The sequence below is a fragment of the Cyprinodon tularosa genome, unplaced genomic scaffold (genome assembly GCF_016077235.1).
Source record: "Cyprinodon tularosa strain WSP-4 unplaced genomic scaffold, ASM1607723v1 ctg455, whole genome shotgun sequence".
Lineage (NCBI taxonomy): Eukaryota > Metazoa > Chordata > Actinopteri > Cyprinodontiformes > Cyprinodontidae > Cyprinodon > Cyprinodon tularosa.
The window spans coordinates 565,574-582,323 of NW_024039180.1; the positions used below are offsets into that span (position 1 = coordinate 565,574).

At 40.8% G+C, this 16,750-nt stretch overlaps 1 protein-coding gene across 1 annotated transcript in view; it reads right to left on the bottom strand.

The window, feature by feature from the left end:
* Positions 1-16,750, bottom strand: part of LOC119793555 (protein-glutamine gamma-glutamyltransferase E-like) — a 35,568-nt gene that overhangs the window by 4,828 nt on the left and 13,990 nt on the right. Inside the window, exons 6-13 of the mRNA XM_038300761.1 lie at positions 15,728-15,905; positions 7,748-7,883; positions 7,431-7,540; positions 7,177-7,292; positions 6,942-7,068; positions 6,553-6,746; positions 4,033-4,207; positions 3,787-3,950 (exon numbers count right to left, since the gene is read on the bottom strand). Of these exons, the coding sequence (XP_038156689.1) occupies positions 3,787-3,950; positions 4,033-4,207; positions 6,553-6,746; positions 6,942-7,068; positions 7,177-7,292; positions 7,431-7,540; positions 7,748-7,883; positions 15,728-15,905 (1,200 nt within the window). The remainder of the gene's footprint in view (positions 1-3,786; positions 3,951-4,032; positions 4,208-6,552; positions 6,747-6,941; positions 7,069-7,176; positions 7,293-7,430; positions 7,541-7,747; positions 7,884-15,727; positions 15,906-16,750) is intronic.

Genomic DNA, 16,750 nt, shown 5'->3' on the forward strand with positions numbered 1-16,750 from the left:
CTTTAGAGCTCATCATAGCACTGAAACAGCTCTGGTGAAAGTCACTAATGATATTCTCATGGCCTCAGATAATGGACTTGTATCTGTGCTCGTCCTGTTGGATCTTAGTGCTGCATTTGATACAGTTGACCATAATATTCTTTTAGAAAGACTTGAATATTTTGTTGGAATTAAAGGAACAGCACTAGACTGGTTTAAATCTTATCTATCTGATCGAATTCAGTTTGTTCATGTTAATGATAGATCTTCAACACGCTCAAAGGTTACCTGTGGAGTACCACAGGGATCAGTGCTAGGACCAATTCTCTTTACTTTATACATGCTCCCAATTGGTAGAATTATTAGACAGCATGGGATTAATTTCCACTGATGATACCCAGCTATATCTGTCTATAAATCCAGATGAAGCTAACCCATTACATAAATTACAGGCATGTCTTGAAGACATAAAAACCTGGATGACTCTTAACTTTCTGCTCCTGAATGCAGACAAAACAGAAGTTATAGTCTTTGGACCAGAGTCTCTGAAAAAGAAGCTGATTAGCCAGTCACTTCATTTGGATGGGATTAAACTGATTTCAGATAATAAAGTAAAAAATCTTGGTGTTATTTTTGATCAGGACCTGTCATTTAAATCCCAGATCAAAGAGGTTTCTAGAATTTCCTTCTTTCATCTGAGGAACATTGCAAAAATTAGAAATATCCTGTCCAGGGGTGATGCTGAGAAACTAGTCCATGCATTTGTTACTTCAAGGCTGGACTATTGTAATTCTTTACTATCAGGAAGTCCACAAACTGTAGTTAAAAGCCTTCAGCTGATCCAAAATGCTGCAGCCAGAGTTCTGATGAAAATGAAAAAGAGAGATCATATCTCGCCTATCCTGGCTTCTCTTCATTGGCTTCCTGTTAAATCAAGAATAGAATTTAAAATCCTCCTTCTCACATATAAAGCCTTAAATGGCCAAGCTCCATCTTATATCAGAGATCTGATTGTTCCTTATGTTCCTAACAGAGCACTTCGCTCTCAATCTGCAGGTTTACTAGTGGTTCCTAGAATTTCTAAAAGTAGAATGGGAGGCAGATCTTTTAGTTATCAGGCTCCTCTCCTGTGGAACCAACTACCAGTTTTAGTCCGTGAGGCAGACACCCTGTCTACTTTTAAGGCTAGGCTTAAAACTTTCCTTTTTGATAAAGCTTATAGTTAGGGTGGCTCAGGTTATCCTGAGCTATCTCTATAGTTATGCTGCTATAGGCTTAGACTTTTGGAGGACATAGGGACCCCCATTTCATCATTCTGCTTCATTCTATCTCTGTTCTCCTATTCTGCAGAATCTGTTAGTTCAATCTCTAACCTTCTGCTCTCTCTGCTTTTCCTCAGAGTAGCTTTGCCTCGTCTGTTCCTGTTTGGCTGTGACGTCATCCAGGAAAGAAACATCAGCTGTGCTGCTTCTATCAACACCCTTGTTTATAGATGTTGGAGATCGGCCTGTTTTCCAGTGTGGTCCTGTTTCTCTGACCGTGACTGAGTGGATGTGCTCTCTTCGTCCTCTGGCATGGGAGCTGCCTTGGAGCTCGTCTGCCTGGCTGTGTGTTTCCTGGACGGGGCCGCCTTTTACAGCTGCTTTTTGTATCTCTGCTTCTGTCTCCTTGAACCCCAGTCGGCCTCAGCAGATGGCCGCTCACACTGAGCCTGGTTCTGCTGGAGGTTTCTTCCTGTTAAAAGGGAGTTTTTCCTCTCCACTGTCGCTACAAGCATGCTTAGTGTGGGGGATTGTATTTGAGTCAATGAGTCAATGCAATCAACTGGTTTTCCTTAGATAGAAAACTTTGTATCAATTTGACTGTATGATCTGGTTAAACTGTAAAGTGCCTTGAGATGACATGTGTTGTGAATTTGGCGCTATATAAATAAACTGAATTGAATTGAATTTAACAATCTACATGATTTAAAAATCTATCTGGTTAAATAATCCATCTGATTTATCTATTCGCCTGATTGAACAATCCACCTGATTTAAAAATCCACTTGATTTAACAATCAGCCTTATTTAACAATCCATCTAATTTATTAATATATCCAATTGAACAATCCAGCTGATTTAAAAATCCACCTGATTTAAAAATCCACCTGATTTAACAATCTGTCTGATTTAACAATCCACCTGATTGAACAATCTACATGATTTAAAAATCTATCTGATTAAGTAATCCTTCTGATTTATAAATTCACCTGATTTAACAATCCTTCTGATTTAACAATCCACCTGATTTAACAATCCATCTGATTTATCAATTCACCTGATTTAACAATCCTTCTGATTTAACAATCCACCTGATTTATCAATTCACCCGATTTAACAATCCATCTGATTTATCAATTCACCTGATTTAACAATCCTTCTGATTTATCAATCCATCTGATTTAACAATCCTTCTGGTTTAACAAGCCTTCTGAATTAACAATCCTTCTGATTTATCAATTCACCTGATTTAACAATCCTTCTGGTTTAACCATCCTTCTGATTTAACAAGCCTTCTGATTTAACAATCCCTCTGATTTATCAATCCACCTGATTTAACAACCTTTCTGGTTAAACAATCCTTCTGATTTAACAATCCTTCTGATTTAACAATCCATCTGATTTATCAATTCACCTGATTTAACAATCCTTCTGATTTAACAATCCACCTGATTTATCAATTCACCTGATTTATCAATTCACCTGATTTAACAATCCTTCTGATTTATCAATCCATCTGATTTAACTTTCCTTCTGGTTTAACAAGCCTTCTGATTTAACAATCCTTCTGATTTATCAATCCACCCGATTTAACAATCCTTCTGGTTTAACAATCCTTCTAATTTAACAAGCCTTCTGATTTAACAATCCTTCTGATTTATCAATCCACCTGATTTAACAACCTTTCTGGTTAAACAATCCTTCTGGTTTAACAATCCTTCTGATTTAACAAGCCTTCTGATTTAACAATCCATCTGATTTATCAATCCACCTGATTTAACAACCTTTCTGGTTAAACAATCCTCTGATTTAACAATCCATCTGATTTAACAATCCCTCCGATTTATCAATACATCTGATTTAACAAGCCTTCTGATTTAACAATCCTTCTGATTTAACAATCCATCTGATTTATCAATTCACCTGATTTATCAATCCATCTGATTTAACAATCCTTCTGATTTAACAATCCTGATTTATCCATCCACCTGATTTATCAATCCATCTGATTTAACAAGCCTTCAAATTTAACAATCCTTCTGATTTATCAATCCACCTGATTTAACAATCCTTCTGATTTATCAATCCACCTGATTTTGATAATAATAATAATTGAACTTTATCTCACACTTTAATCTCACACTGGAGAAATTCACCTCTGCATTTAACCTATCCCTTTGGAGAGCAGTGGGCTGCCACTGTGCGGTGCCCGGGGAGCTTGCTCAAGGACCCAGAGTGCAGGCTGTTGCCCTGGAGACTCCTGCACATGAACAGACCATCCAAACCAAGGTCTGTAGAGTCCAAGATATTTTTTCAATCTCATCAGGTGTTTATGGTCTAACTTTGTGGTAAGCTGTTGGGTAATATAATATCATTATCTTCCCTGACTGATTGGCCATGTCTGCTTCTTGTCTAAGGTCATTGCAGACGTTTTTCCTTCTTGGGCAAGTGTTCACACTAAGGTGGCAGTGAGACTGGTCCACTCATGAGGAGGGAGGGAAGAGGTGGTTTTAAAAGGGCATACAGATAGTTATTGTGTACTTACGGTGATGGAGATGGGGGGGTTTGCGAGCACAACTCTGTGTGCTGCTAAGTATGTATTATATTCATTTTGTAGGTCAGTGACAACAGCTGACACAGCCATGGTCTTACTTTGGATCATGTATTTGTGATAGGTTGAGAATGGGACTAGAATAGGGATGACCAGATCTGAAATAAAAACAGAAAAAAAACAAAGGTGGTTTTAGGGTCGTAAGATTTCAGTTTCAGATTCACTAAGAAAATCGCTGACCTTTATCAGGCAGCATCTTCTGCTCCGTGACCTCAGTCTGGATGTTGCCAGCCGGCTGGCCGGTGTACTTCATGGCTTGGACGCTGATGTTGACGGAAAAAGTTCTGGTGAAACTGGAGTCATTGCTGAGAATCATCTTCAGACTGACATCCTTTCCATTCTCTGGCTTCGACACCTTCATGGAGAATGAAAGAAATGGGATCATAAAGAAACCTTTTCCATGTCAGGGTAAAACAGTGCAACACGTTTTGTTTATGCTAACAGCAACATGTCATGCTAGCCCCGAAATCCCTCATACTCCGTCAGCAACCCCCGCTCCGCCCCGCTGCGCTCCAGACCGGCTGCTCAAAGCAAAGCCTACAGCTTCCACTGTGGCTCCCGTCCGCTCCCCTCTGAGTCCCTTGGAGATGGTAGAGGGCATGCGCCAGATGATTAAATTCAAAGCAGGAAAACATACGGAAATGATCCAGGGTTTCCGTGGATCATTTAAAATAATTACAATCCATTATTTTTTGGGGGATTTTTTCATTAATTTCATAAATTTTTATGGGATTTCGGTGTAACAATCAACATATACAGAATCGAACCGAACCGAACCGAAAACCGTGACCACGAAACCGTGAATCGAACCGAACCGTGGATTTTATGAAACGTTCCACCCCTAATGCTTACTGTCCTCTGCTCATCAACATTCACCCTGCCCGCTAGCTACATTCTGGCCGTATTTTTGAGTTTACAAACATACGAGAATCCATAATGTCCCGGTTCCACTTCAACTGTTTGAGAACCAACCCAAAACAGGTCGTCATTTATGTCACAGTATTATGGTTTCACGAGGGACGTACAGCTCGAGAGGCTGAGCTAACAGCTGAACGAAAACTAAAATGGCAGCGCAGGAGGATGTAGCGTAGCTGCTGCTAACTCTTTTGTTTGTCAAGTTGTTGTGGTTTCTCATGGGGTCTGCTGCGATTTGGTTTGTTACTGTGATTGGCCAAAACAAAACTTTAGTGGGCGGGCTCTAGGTGTCACTTTGGCTAATCTGATAAAACATCCCTCCTTTCCCTGAATAAATAAGTTGGGAGTTGACACCAGGTTAATGAAGTGTCAAACAAAACCTAAGGGGTTACAGATAATGAATCTGGCTGTCAAGTTACATCAGCATAGCCCTAACTGCAAATCACCAAACACTTTAATGCAGCAAATCAGCAAATGGTCTTAAAGTTTACTAAGACAGGTTTTGATGGAAATGCTGCAGCTTTTCAGACAGGAGACAACAAAGACCTACAGAGGTTGACTGTTAGATCTATAAAGAGCAATCTACTTCAGACAGACACCATTTCAAGAACTCCAAACTATCCCTGTAATGCCGTCTCAGGTGTTGCTGTTGTGTTACTGGGACACAGATTATATTAATGTTATATCAGAGATCTGATTGTTCCTTATGTTCCTAACAGAGCACTTCGCTCTCAATCTGCAGGTTTACTAGTGGTTCCTAGAATTTCTAAAAGTAGAATGGGAGGCAGATCTTTTAGTTCTCAGGCTCCTCTCCTGTGGAACCAACTACCAGTTTTAGTCCGTGAGGCAGACACCCTGTCTACTTTTAAGGCTAGGCTTAAAACTTTCCTTTTTGATAAAGCTTCTAGTTAGAGTGGCTCAGGTTATCCTGAGCTATCTCTATAGTTCTGCTGCTATAGGCTTAGACTGCTGGAGGACATAGGGGCCCTTTTTCATCAATATTCTTCATTTTATCTCTATTGCCCCATTCTGCTGAATTTGTTAATTTGATCTCTAACGTTCTGCTCTCTCTGCTTTTTCTATCATAGTAGCTTCGTCTGGACTATTCCTGTTTGGCTGTGACTCCATCCTGGAGAGAAATATCAGCTGTGCTGCTGCCATCAACACCTTTGCTAATAGATATTTGAGCTTGGCATGTTTTTTTTTGTGTAGTCCTGTTTCTCTGACTTTGACTAACTGGATGTACTCTCTTCTCTCTTCATCCTCTGACATGAGAGCTGTCTCAGAGCTCATCTGCCTGCCTCTGTATTTCCTTTATGGGGCCACCTGTGGAGCTGGTTGACAGTTGCCTTTTTTTTATCTCTGCTTCTGTCTCCTTGAACCCCAGTGGGCCTCAGCAGATGGCCGCTCACACTGAGCCTGGTTCTGCTGGAGGTTTCTTGCTGTTAAAAGGGAGTTTTTCCTCTCCACTGTTACTACAAGCATGCTTGGTGAGAGGGATCGATGCAATCAACTGGTTTTCCTTAGATAGAAAGTCTTAATCAATTTGACTGTATGATCTGGTTGAATTGTAAAGCGCCTTGAGATGATATATGTTGTGAATTGGAGCTATATAAATGAACTGAATTGAATTAATGTGACACTGATTAAAGTAATTTTAACTGTGCTCAGCAGGTCAAACCAGCCAGCTGCTGCAACGTCTAATTAAAAATTAGATTTAAAGGATGATGCCAGAAAAATGTCTAAGACTAGCAAGAGAAGAAGGTCTTGTCATTGAGAACGTACTTCTTCAAATCGGATCAGCAGCTGTGGCTGTGGAGCTGAACTTGCGACGATGTCAGTTCCCGGAGCATCATGGCTCCTCTCCAATGTTCTGCTCACGAACTCCCCATCAGTGCCTGCAGCATTTCGAATCAGCATATCTCCATTTTGGATTTTGTCTAAGGCATATCTGAAGACATTTCTTTCCTTTGCAGTTCCTGTAGGAGATTAAAATGGTCAAAAGCTGAATGAAAAGACTTTTTTTTTACCACATAATGTCAATATTTAAATGTTTTCATGGTATAGACTTTGCTGTGACATGTAATTTTTGTGCTACACCGCATACATAAAGTGGGATCATTAACTATAATATGAACATCAAGGATTTAGGTCTAAAGCTCAGGTTCACACACCTTCTCTGTGCTTATAGGTGTTCGTGATGTCCATCCGCTTGTTTGAGCCAACAGACTTGGTGGAAATGTATTGACCAACTGTATCAGTGTCAGAAAAGATTTTTAACTTGGATCCGTTCTTTCTTACCTGAAAAGCAAAACAAAACCCTTGATTTAATCTAGAGTGCTGGATCTTTCTTTGGTTAAAAACATCGCAGGACGTGGTTAGGAAGAAGTTGATGCTGTGCTCACTGACCAGCCAGTAAACAGCATCAGCGTTGACCTCAGAAAAGACAAATGGGACGTCGTATTTTAGATCTGTTTCTCCATTCAGGATGGCCGCCACTGACGCTGGACCGCAACAGAAAAGACCTGCGGAGAGATACATTTCCTCTTTAAACATCTGTTGTGTCTCTGCATGCTTCAAAGAAAAAACTCTGATGCTTGAAACCTGAAGAGACTGATTTGCAAATCAATTAAAAACCAGTCAGAAGGCAAGACTTCTCATACCGTCACTCCTTTCCTGTGGAGTTGGATCCACAACTTGCCAGCCGTCATATTTCCCATCATCTGCCAGGTCTGGTCGTCTCATCCACCCCTCAACCCAGACGTGGAAGTTCCTTAAAGAAAAACAACATTATTCAGACTACCACCAAACGATAAACCAAACAGTGAAGAACTGTTGTCTTTGTAAAGTGCCTTTTAATGATGTGTTGTGAAATGGCTCTATAGAAATAAACTGAATTGATCTGTGAGGCGTTTACTGTCTTGTCTTGGATTTCAAAGTTTGTGCATCTTTAAAACACAGAATGAACAGCGTGTCTCACCAGATGCTGTCATTGGTCCCCGTCTCTCTGACTCCATTGTAATCAAAGTAGTTGTCGATGGTCAGGTTCTTGTTGGTGTCATGAGCCGACTGGAAGTTGGTGACGACTCGGCAGGGAATGCCCAGCAGACGCATCACTGGAACCACACAAGAATTATTGGAGTAAAATTAGGGTTTTTGTCCAACGGTGTCCTTTTTAATTCTTTTGTTGTTGGTCATTTTTTTTGTATTAGTTTTATAAAACTAAGGAAACAACGTTTACGAGCTCCACAGTATTTTAAAATGAAATTTAAAGTAAAACTTGTTTGTCATTTAAGAGCAGCATAACTAACAAAAAAAAACAAAAAAAAAACACAGACATTAGTGCAGTGGTTACCCACCCTGCTCCTCAGGGACCCCTTCCTGCATGTTTCAGGTGTTTACTTTTGGCATAACACCAGATAAGAATGGATGCTCAACGGGCTTCTGTAGCACTGATTGCAAAGGAGGAGCTCTCATTTGAACCAGGTGTGCTGGAACAGAGACATATGTTAAATGTGCAGGGCAGAAGAACCCAGTATTCAGGCGAGACAGGAAGTGGGATAATTCAAAGGCGTGGAACACTGTAGGATCCAGCTGGACGGGGTGCCAATTAGATGCTGCAGGCACCGCCTAGAGTTAACCAGATGCTGCAGTCCTGGAGGTTAAGCAGGAGTCCGAGCCAGAAAGTTCAGATGCGAACTGGCAAGCTCAGTGGTTGAGAGGCAGAACAGGTCAGGATAAAAGGAACACTAAGAAATGCTAAAAACTTGCTCTCTCCACTGAGCCAAGACAGAAAGACGGGACACTCAGTGGATAAGAGACAGAACATGGAACACTACGAAACACTGAAAAACCTCTCTAACCACTGGCTGCCGAGAACAAGAACATGAACTAAAGAAATAGCAATGATTACAACCTCAACATCATTAATCTGGCCCCGATAGCTGGGACTGAGCCGTATATAAAGAAGCAGAAGCAGGTGGATTAGACGAGTGGTAATTGGGAATGTGGCAGAGTTAGGCAGGTAAATGGGATGAGCAATTAGGCCAGCTCTCAGAGTCATGATCATGACAGGATGTGGTAGTAACAAGTGCACCAAAGGACATCGTTATCCCTGAACATGGTCTTTGTTATGGACAATCTATAATTTGCATTCACATACTTTACTTGTTGCCCCCGGGTGTCACAGTTGTTTCCCACATGGGAGCTGAATCCCCCCAGAAGAATGATTGAACCACTTAAAGGAATAGTACACCCAAAACATGATTAGCCTTCATTTTCTTTTTTAGAACTTTTTATTTAACCATTTTATAAATCTTACAAAACATAACATTTCCTGACAGAAACTCAAATAGTACACATCACAACAAACACAAAATACCAAAAGTCTTTACAATTATGACAGCAGGCAGAGCAGACAACATCCACAATCTATAATCTGTGGCCAAGCAGTACCCTTTCCCAATGAGGAATTCCATCAGATCCCTCCTTTTAGTAATATCTCGTCCTCTCCATCAGAACCCCAGATATTCTGAAATACAAGTCCACCTTCGTATAAAAATGTCCATAGTTAGCTGTAGGCTTGCAGTCATTTGCTCCATTATGTAAACGTGTTTCAATCTCTGGGCCCATTGATTTATAGTTGGTGGTTTTACATCTCTCCAGTGCACAGTAATCATTTTCTTTGCTATCAATAAAAGAACCCTCAGTATATATCTCTGATCTGTGTTATATTTACTTTTAGGTATGGCTCCCAACAAAAACATCACAGGTTCAGGCATCACCTTTACTTTCAATATTCCCTCTATTTCCTTTCTAATATTGTCCCAAAATCCCTGTATTACAGGACAATCCCAAAAAATGTGTGTGGTATCTCCAATTTTTCCACAATTTCGCCAACATAGTGCTACACTAGGTTTTTTCACAAATGAGGAGATGATAAAGGGAGTATTAAAGTATCTGATCTTCACTTTCCAGTCAAATTCTTTCCATAGTTGGCTGTTAATTCCCCTATGACAGTCGGTACATATATCCACCCATGTAGAGTCTTCAATTATAACATTTAATTCTAATTCCCATTTTTCCTTGATATTGTTTGTGTTTTGTAATGTGTCAGTTCCTAACCTTTTGTATATATTAGATATGTGTTTTTTGTTGGGAAATGCTTCTCTATAACACTGATAAAGTACTCTTCTATTTCATTTGGTTTTTTTCTGACCAAATGCCTTTCTTTATGACTTGTGATATAATGTCTTATCTGAAGGTATCTATAAAAATCATTTGATGGGAGGTCAAATTGTTCTTGAAGTTGAGAGAATGATTTGAATTCTGTTTCTATAAAGAGTTGATTGATTGTACAGAGACCTTTATCAGCCCATCTTTTAAACCCTCTATCCCACACCGAAGGGGGAAATTCTATGTTCCCTACTATTAACATGGCCCTGGAGATGGACTTCGGTCCCCTGAGCAATTTTTTAACTGTTGTCCATACTTTTAACGTGTGTTTTATCCATTCGTTCTTTATTCTAATTTTTTGAATTGACTTTGTATCAATAAATGGCAGTGTAGATAGAGGAACAGTTTTAATTGAATCTTGCTCTATTTGAGTCCATATTGTTTCCCGGTCATTTTCAAGCCACGCCACAATTGCATTTATTTGGGCAGCCCGGTAATAATTTTTAAGGTTCGGGAGACTCAGTCCTCCCCTCTCCCTAGGCAATTGAAGGCATTTCAATCTAACCCTTGGTCTCTTCCCTTGCCAGATAAATGTTGAAATTAGTTTATCTAACGTGTTCAGAGTTGAGGCAGGTACTTTTACAGGAAGGGACTGAAACAAGAATAAAAGTCTAGGCAGCAGGTTCATTTTTACAGTCTCAACTCTACCTATTAAAGAAAGGGGAAGGACCTCCCAGTGCGTCACATCGTTTTTTATTTGTCTAATTAGTTTGCTATAGTTGGCCTCGAACAGCTGAGTGGGGTTAGGTGTAATAATAATTCCCAGATATCTAAATCCTTGTTTGGACCAGCGAAAGGAGACACTGTTATTTAGCTGTTCAGGCCAGGTGCCTGAAATCATCATGGCTTCTGACTTAGTCTCGTTAATTTTGTAACCAGACACTGACCCGTATTCACACAGGCACTTCATAAGTGCAGGGATGGAAAGAAGTGGATTTTTTACAAATAGTAAAATATCATCTGCGAATAGAGCTATTTTATGAACTGACCCACCTTCATTTGCTATCCCTTGGATTTGTACACTTTGGCGTATTGCCTCTGCCAGAGGTTCAATACTTAGGGCAAATAAGATAGGAGACAACGAATCCCCCTGTCTAACACCTCGCTCAATCCTGAAGAAGCTGGAGCAGTGACCATTAACTCTAACTTTGGAGCTGGGCTTTTTATACAATAGATTGATCCAGGCCACAAATTCTTTCCCAAAGCCCATTTCTATTAGTGTCTGCCTCAGAAACACCCAGTCGACTCGGTCGAATGCTTTCTCAACGTCCAAGCTGAGAAACATTGACGATTGTGTTTCTTCTCGTGCTATTGTCTGCAGGTTCAGGGCTCTCCTTATGTTATTTGTTCCTTGACGTCCTTGTATGAATCCTGTTTGATCTGGTTGTATTAATTTCTTAATATTTTTTTGAATCCTGGTAGCTATTATGGAAGTCAAGATTTTATAATCCACACAGAGTAAACTTATAGGGCGATAGCTGGTACACTGATGAGGGTCCTTCCCCTCCTTATGTATTACAGTCAATATGGCTTCCGACCATGAATTTGGGGGGTCTCCTGATTTAAGTACGTAATTATATAATTTACATAGTATGGGAGTGAGTTCATGCACAAATATTTTGTAATATTCTCCAGAAAAGCCGTCTGTTCCTGGTGACTTATTGTTTTTTAATTTGGTGATGGTTTCCCTAATTTCACTTTCTGTAATAGGTTTTGTTAATAGTTCTGCATCCTCACTTGATAGTTTTTTCAGATTAAGAGGGCTTAAATTTTTTTTAACTTTCTCTTCTTTAAATTCTAGTTCTTCAGCCGTATATAACTGTTTGTAATAGGTTGCAAACGAGTCTGAGATTTTAGTTGGGTCAGTCTCAATCTGATGGGTTTCTGGGTTCCTGATCTGAGGAACTGCACGACTAGATTGGGCCTTTCTTAGTTGAAAAGCCAGTAATCTGCTTGCTTTATTACCCATTTCGTAATATTTTCTATTGGTATATCTGAGCGCTCCCTCTGCCTTATATGTCAGAGCTTCATCCAGTTGTTTTCTAACCTCCATTAATTTTTTTAAAGTATCGTTCTTTCCCATTTGTTTATGTTCTCTTGTTAACTTTTTTATTTCAGCTTCCAATCCTTGTTGTTTAGCCAGCCTTTGTTTCTTTATCCTGGATCCTATAGAAATAATCTGCCCTCTTATTGTGGCCTTACTTGCATCCCATACAATTGAGGGGGAGACACTACCATCATCATTTATGGTGAAGTATTCAACCAGGGCTCTATGTATTTCTTGCCTAATGTTTGTGTCTGCTAATAATGAGACATTGAGCCTCCAATGTCTGAAATGATTATCTATTACTAAATTCATTTTCATGGTCACCGGGCCGTGGTCTGAAATAGTGATTGGCTCAATTGTGCTCTCTTTTATCCTATGTAATTCGGTTTTGGTTAAGCAGAAAAGATCTATCCTCGAATAGCTCCCATGAGCCTGGGACATAAACGTGAAATCTCTCTCATTGGGGTGGAGTTGACGCCAAATATCTACTAGTCCCAGTTCCTTCATCATAGTTGATAATGCCTTAGACATTCTAGATTGAGATTTTATTATTGTGGGTAACCTGTCCAACTTTGAATCCAAGGTGCAGTTGAAGTCACCCCCCACCAGTATAATCCCTTCGCTTTTATCTGCAAGTAGAGCTGTGACCCTTTTGATAAAATGTGGGCAGTCTTCATTTGGGGCATAAACATTAAGTATGGTTATCTTTACTCCTCCCATTGTGCCTATTACCATAACATATCTGCCTTCATCATCATGAAAGGTTTTCTCATTATTGTAATACACAGATTTATTAAACAATATAGCTACCCCTCGTTTCTTTTTTCTCCCATATGAAGAACTATAAACCTGGTCTACCCACTCTCTTTTCAGTTTTAGATGTTCAGTCTCTGATAGGTGTGTTTCCTGAATCAAAGCTACAGAGCAATGCAGCTTCTTTAGTTGACCCAGAATTTTTTTCCTTTTAATTGGATTATTAATTCCTCTTATATTATAACTTATAAAATTCAGCTCAGCCATAGTCCATATAGAGTCTTTTGATATAACTCCCTGCCTGTTTACATTTGGATGTCAAAGGGTATCTACTGATTAACAAAGTGACTTTAATTATAACTGTCAGGAAAAACAAAACACAAAGAACAGTGTAATTAACACAAAACTGAGCTTCCACTTCATCAATCTGACACAGCATCTTAACTCTGGCTGTGTCAGATCCTCGATGGTATTGGGGCAGAGAGGCGTGACCTACCCTTTCTGTGGAAAAAAGCACACACAGTGCAAATATGACCAATATTAAAAAAGGTCTCAGAGAGTGTATTCCACTCATCAACTCAAACAAAGCCTCCTTTGGACTGTCTAACACATTAACTTATTTTGTGACAACAATGTATATTAGGATCATAATAATTTGACGCTTTACTGTATTCTTATGAGTCCGTTAGTTATAATCAGTGTGGAGTTACCGACCTTATCCCTGCTTTAGTTGAAACAACATTTTTATCTGTCTCAATGGTAACAATCCCTTTAGTCCTCTTGCAAAAGGGTCTTGAGATCAGCTGGAGACAGAAGCGCTCCTTTTTTTCTCCTCCCTTGGCTCCTCCATCCATCCTTCAGCTCCTCCTCGATGCGCTCCCTCTCCCCGCATCGCGCGTCAATCCCCAGCTCCTTCAGCAGCGCTGCGGCACTCGTTAACGACGCAAACGTCTTCTCCCCGGTGTTCAGCTTAATTTTTATTTGCGCTGGATACAGGCACCTTGCCTGTATGTTCTTCTTTTTAAGCTGTTTAATAACTTCGTGGACTTTCATCCGTTTCTGCTGTAGCTCAGGAGAGTAGTCCTGATCAAAATAGATCCGCTTGCCTTGAAAGAGAACTGGCCCCTGGCTCTATGCCTGCTTTATGATTGTGTCTTTTACCGCCGCGTCCAGAAATCTTACTATTATTGATCTTGGAGGCGCCGTTGAATCTTTCGGCTTAGCCGCCAGTGAGCGATGTGCCCTCTCAATCTTAATATCCAGGTCCGGTGGGAGTTTAAGTTCCTTCTGGAGTAGAGCCTTTACGAAACCAGCCATATCTCTTCCCTCACTGTCCTCCGGGATTTGAAAAATTCTGATATTGTTCCTTCTCAGCCTGTTTTGAAGATCTTCACACTTTGCCGAAAGTTATATATCGCGGTGCAGCAGGTATCTTAGCGCCCGTTGGTGGCGCAGCTCCGTGTCTTCCGCTGTGCTGAGTCTCTCCTCAAATCTCCCCATTCTTTCTTCGTGCTCCACCAGTTGGTCTTTTATGTCCGAAACAGATTGTTCAACGCGGCTAAGAGCCAGCTTAGTGTGGTTATGTCCCTCTTGATTTTCTTTTCGGAGTTTTCTCAGTTCTTCCAACACCGTTAAGTCTGATTGAATTGTGTTGCTACTAGCCGTGTGTTTGCTAGTCGGGCTCGGTGGATTCGGCTTATCGTCCTTTCCTTTCGAGGGATCCAGTTTATCTTGTCTTCTTTGTCTAGCGGAGGAACTCATGTTTCGTTCATATATATTTTTTTTATATTTCAGCGTCGAGTTATTTTAGTTGTCACTCTTATTTTAAATGACATCCATCGGAGCTCAATTAACACGCTGCAAGAGCATCCATGACGTCACCGGAAGCCTCCTAGCCTTCATTTTCTACTCACCCCCATGCTGAACAACACTCTGGAGTACTTTTTTGATATCTCAAATGCATCTGGAGATCTGGGAGGCTTCTTGCTGTCTGCTGAAATTCAAATAATGGAGGTCTATGGTGCCCGAGGCAGAAAGGTCCATAAAAGTCCACAAAAAACGTGTCAATATTCCTCCATACTGCTCGTCCAATGTATTCCAAGTGTCCTGAGTGGGTAGCATCCAGAATTTACTCGAAACGAAGTCATTTAGAATGTTTTTAGAGCATAAACAGTAGTTTATAGGATTTCCTGAAAGCCTGCAAGTTCACGACGCTACGGAAACCACAGCAGACCAAACCAGACGAAAGTGCGCATTCAGCTCGGCAAAGAACTCATGCTCTTCCTCAACACTGAAGTCCTCAGACATTTTTCTTTCGTTGTTTCTTTCTTTGCACAGGTAAACAGCACACTTCTTCTTCTACGCTTGCATTCTCGGCAGAGCAGACGCTGAATGCGCAATTTCATCTGGTTTGGTTTGCCGGCTTCTGTAGCGTCGTGAACGTGCGGGCGCGCGCTTTCAGGAAATCCTGTACACTACTGTTTATGCTCTAAAAACATTCTAAATGACTTCGTTTCGAGTATATTCTGGATGCTACCCACTCAGGACACTTGGAATACATTGGACGAGCAGTATGGAGGAATATTGACACGTTTTTTGTGGACTTTTATGGACCTTTCTGTCACACGCACAATAGACCTCCATTATTTGAATGTCAGCAGACAGCAAGAAGTCTCCCAGATCTCCAGATGCATTTGAGATATCAAAAAAGTACTCCAGAGTGTTGATCAGCATGGGGGTGAGTAGAAAATGAAGGCTAGGAGGCTTCCGGTGACGTCATGGATGCTCTTGCAGCGTGTTAATTGAGCTCCGATGGAGCTGTTGCCTGTTAACATTTTAATTCAACTAAATGGACATTAGACTTCTTCAGCGTGTAAGTTTTTTAAAGTAGTGCATGGATATAAAAAGAAAACCACCAGGATTTACCAGAACACATGACGCCGGCAAACACCCAGCACTGGCCGTATTTGACTGACTGGTAGTAGGTCTTATACCACTGCTTCAGGATGGCATAGCTGCCATTCCAGTGAGTGGGCGGCACCCCACCATTGAAGTTACTGCTCCAGTTTCCCATCACTACGCCGCCTTCATCAGAGCTGTTAATCTGAAAGAAAGGGAATAATTCTTCACTTGAACAATACATACGTTCCCTTTTGTCAACTAATGGCAGAATGTTTCACAAAGAATTTGAAAAAACAAACATGTAAAATAATTCATTTGATGACTGGGGATTATGTTGCGTTCGCACAGGAAAGCAGTTCCGGTGAATTTTCCACGTCATTCGCATGCTGTTGCCTGTTTGACATTTCAACAACCATTGGCATGGCCAGCAGGTACAAACGCTCAACCGCCTCCTCAAGTAGGAGCAGCTTCTACCGGCTCACTGGTTTCTTCTCAACATGACCGACCTGGAGTTTACTGAGTGAGTCATGTTTCTTTGTTTAATTCCAGCAGCTAAACAATAGCCTCGCTGCCCCAGAGTCTTCCACATCCTCCAGATATACTCCCAGTCCAGAAGTCCAGGAGCAAAGTTGGACCACAGTCTCTCTCCATGGCAATTCCATCTTCCCAGAATCAAAAACTGGTTAGGAGGTGCTGTGGAGCTCAGACTGGAGCAGCCGGAGATCAAAGCAGGATGCCGGGAAGAGAGAACCAGAGCCGAGAAGCGGCCAGAAGCGGAGGCTGGACGGGACCTGCTCTGAATCTACAAGACGAGGACCAATCATGAACAATCTAACAGCAAAGACGTCTTTAGGACCCTAAATTTGGGGTGCTTAGCCCCTGGTAATATGCTTTAGTACATGCGCACAAAAACATATTTTGTTTAGGGTCCATAAGCAGAGAGATTTTAAATGCAAAATGCTCCCCTTTGAAATTTACACCGTCTGGTCTTACACTGCCTTTATTATTTTTTTAGAGAATAGGCTATTCCAAGGCACAGCTCTGTCT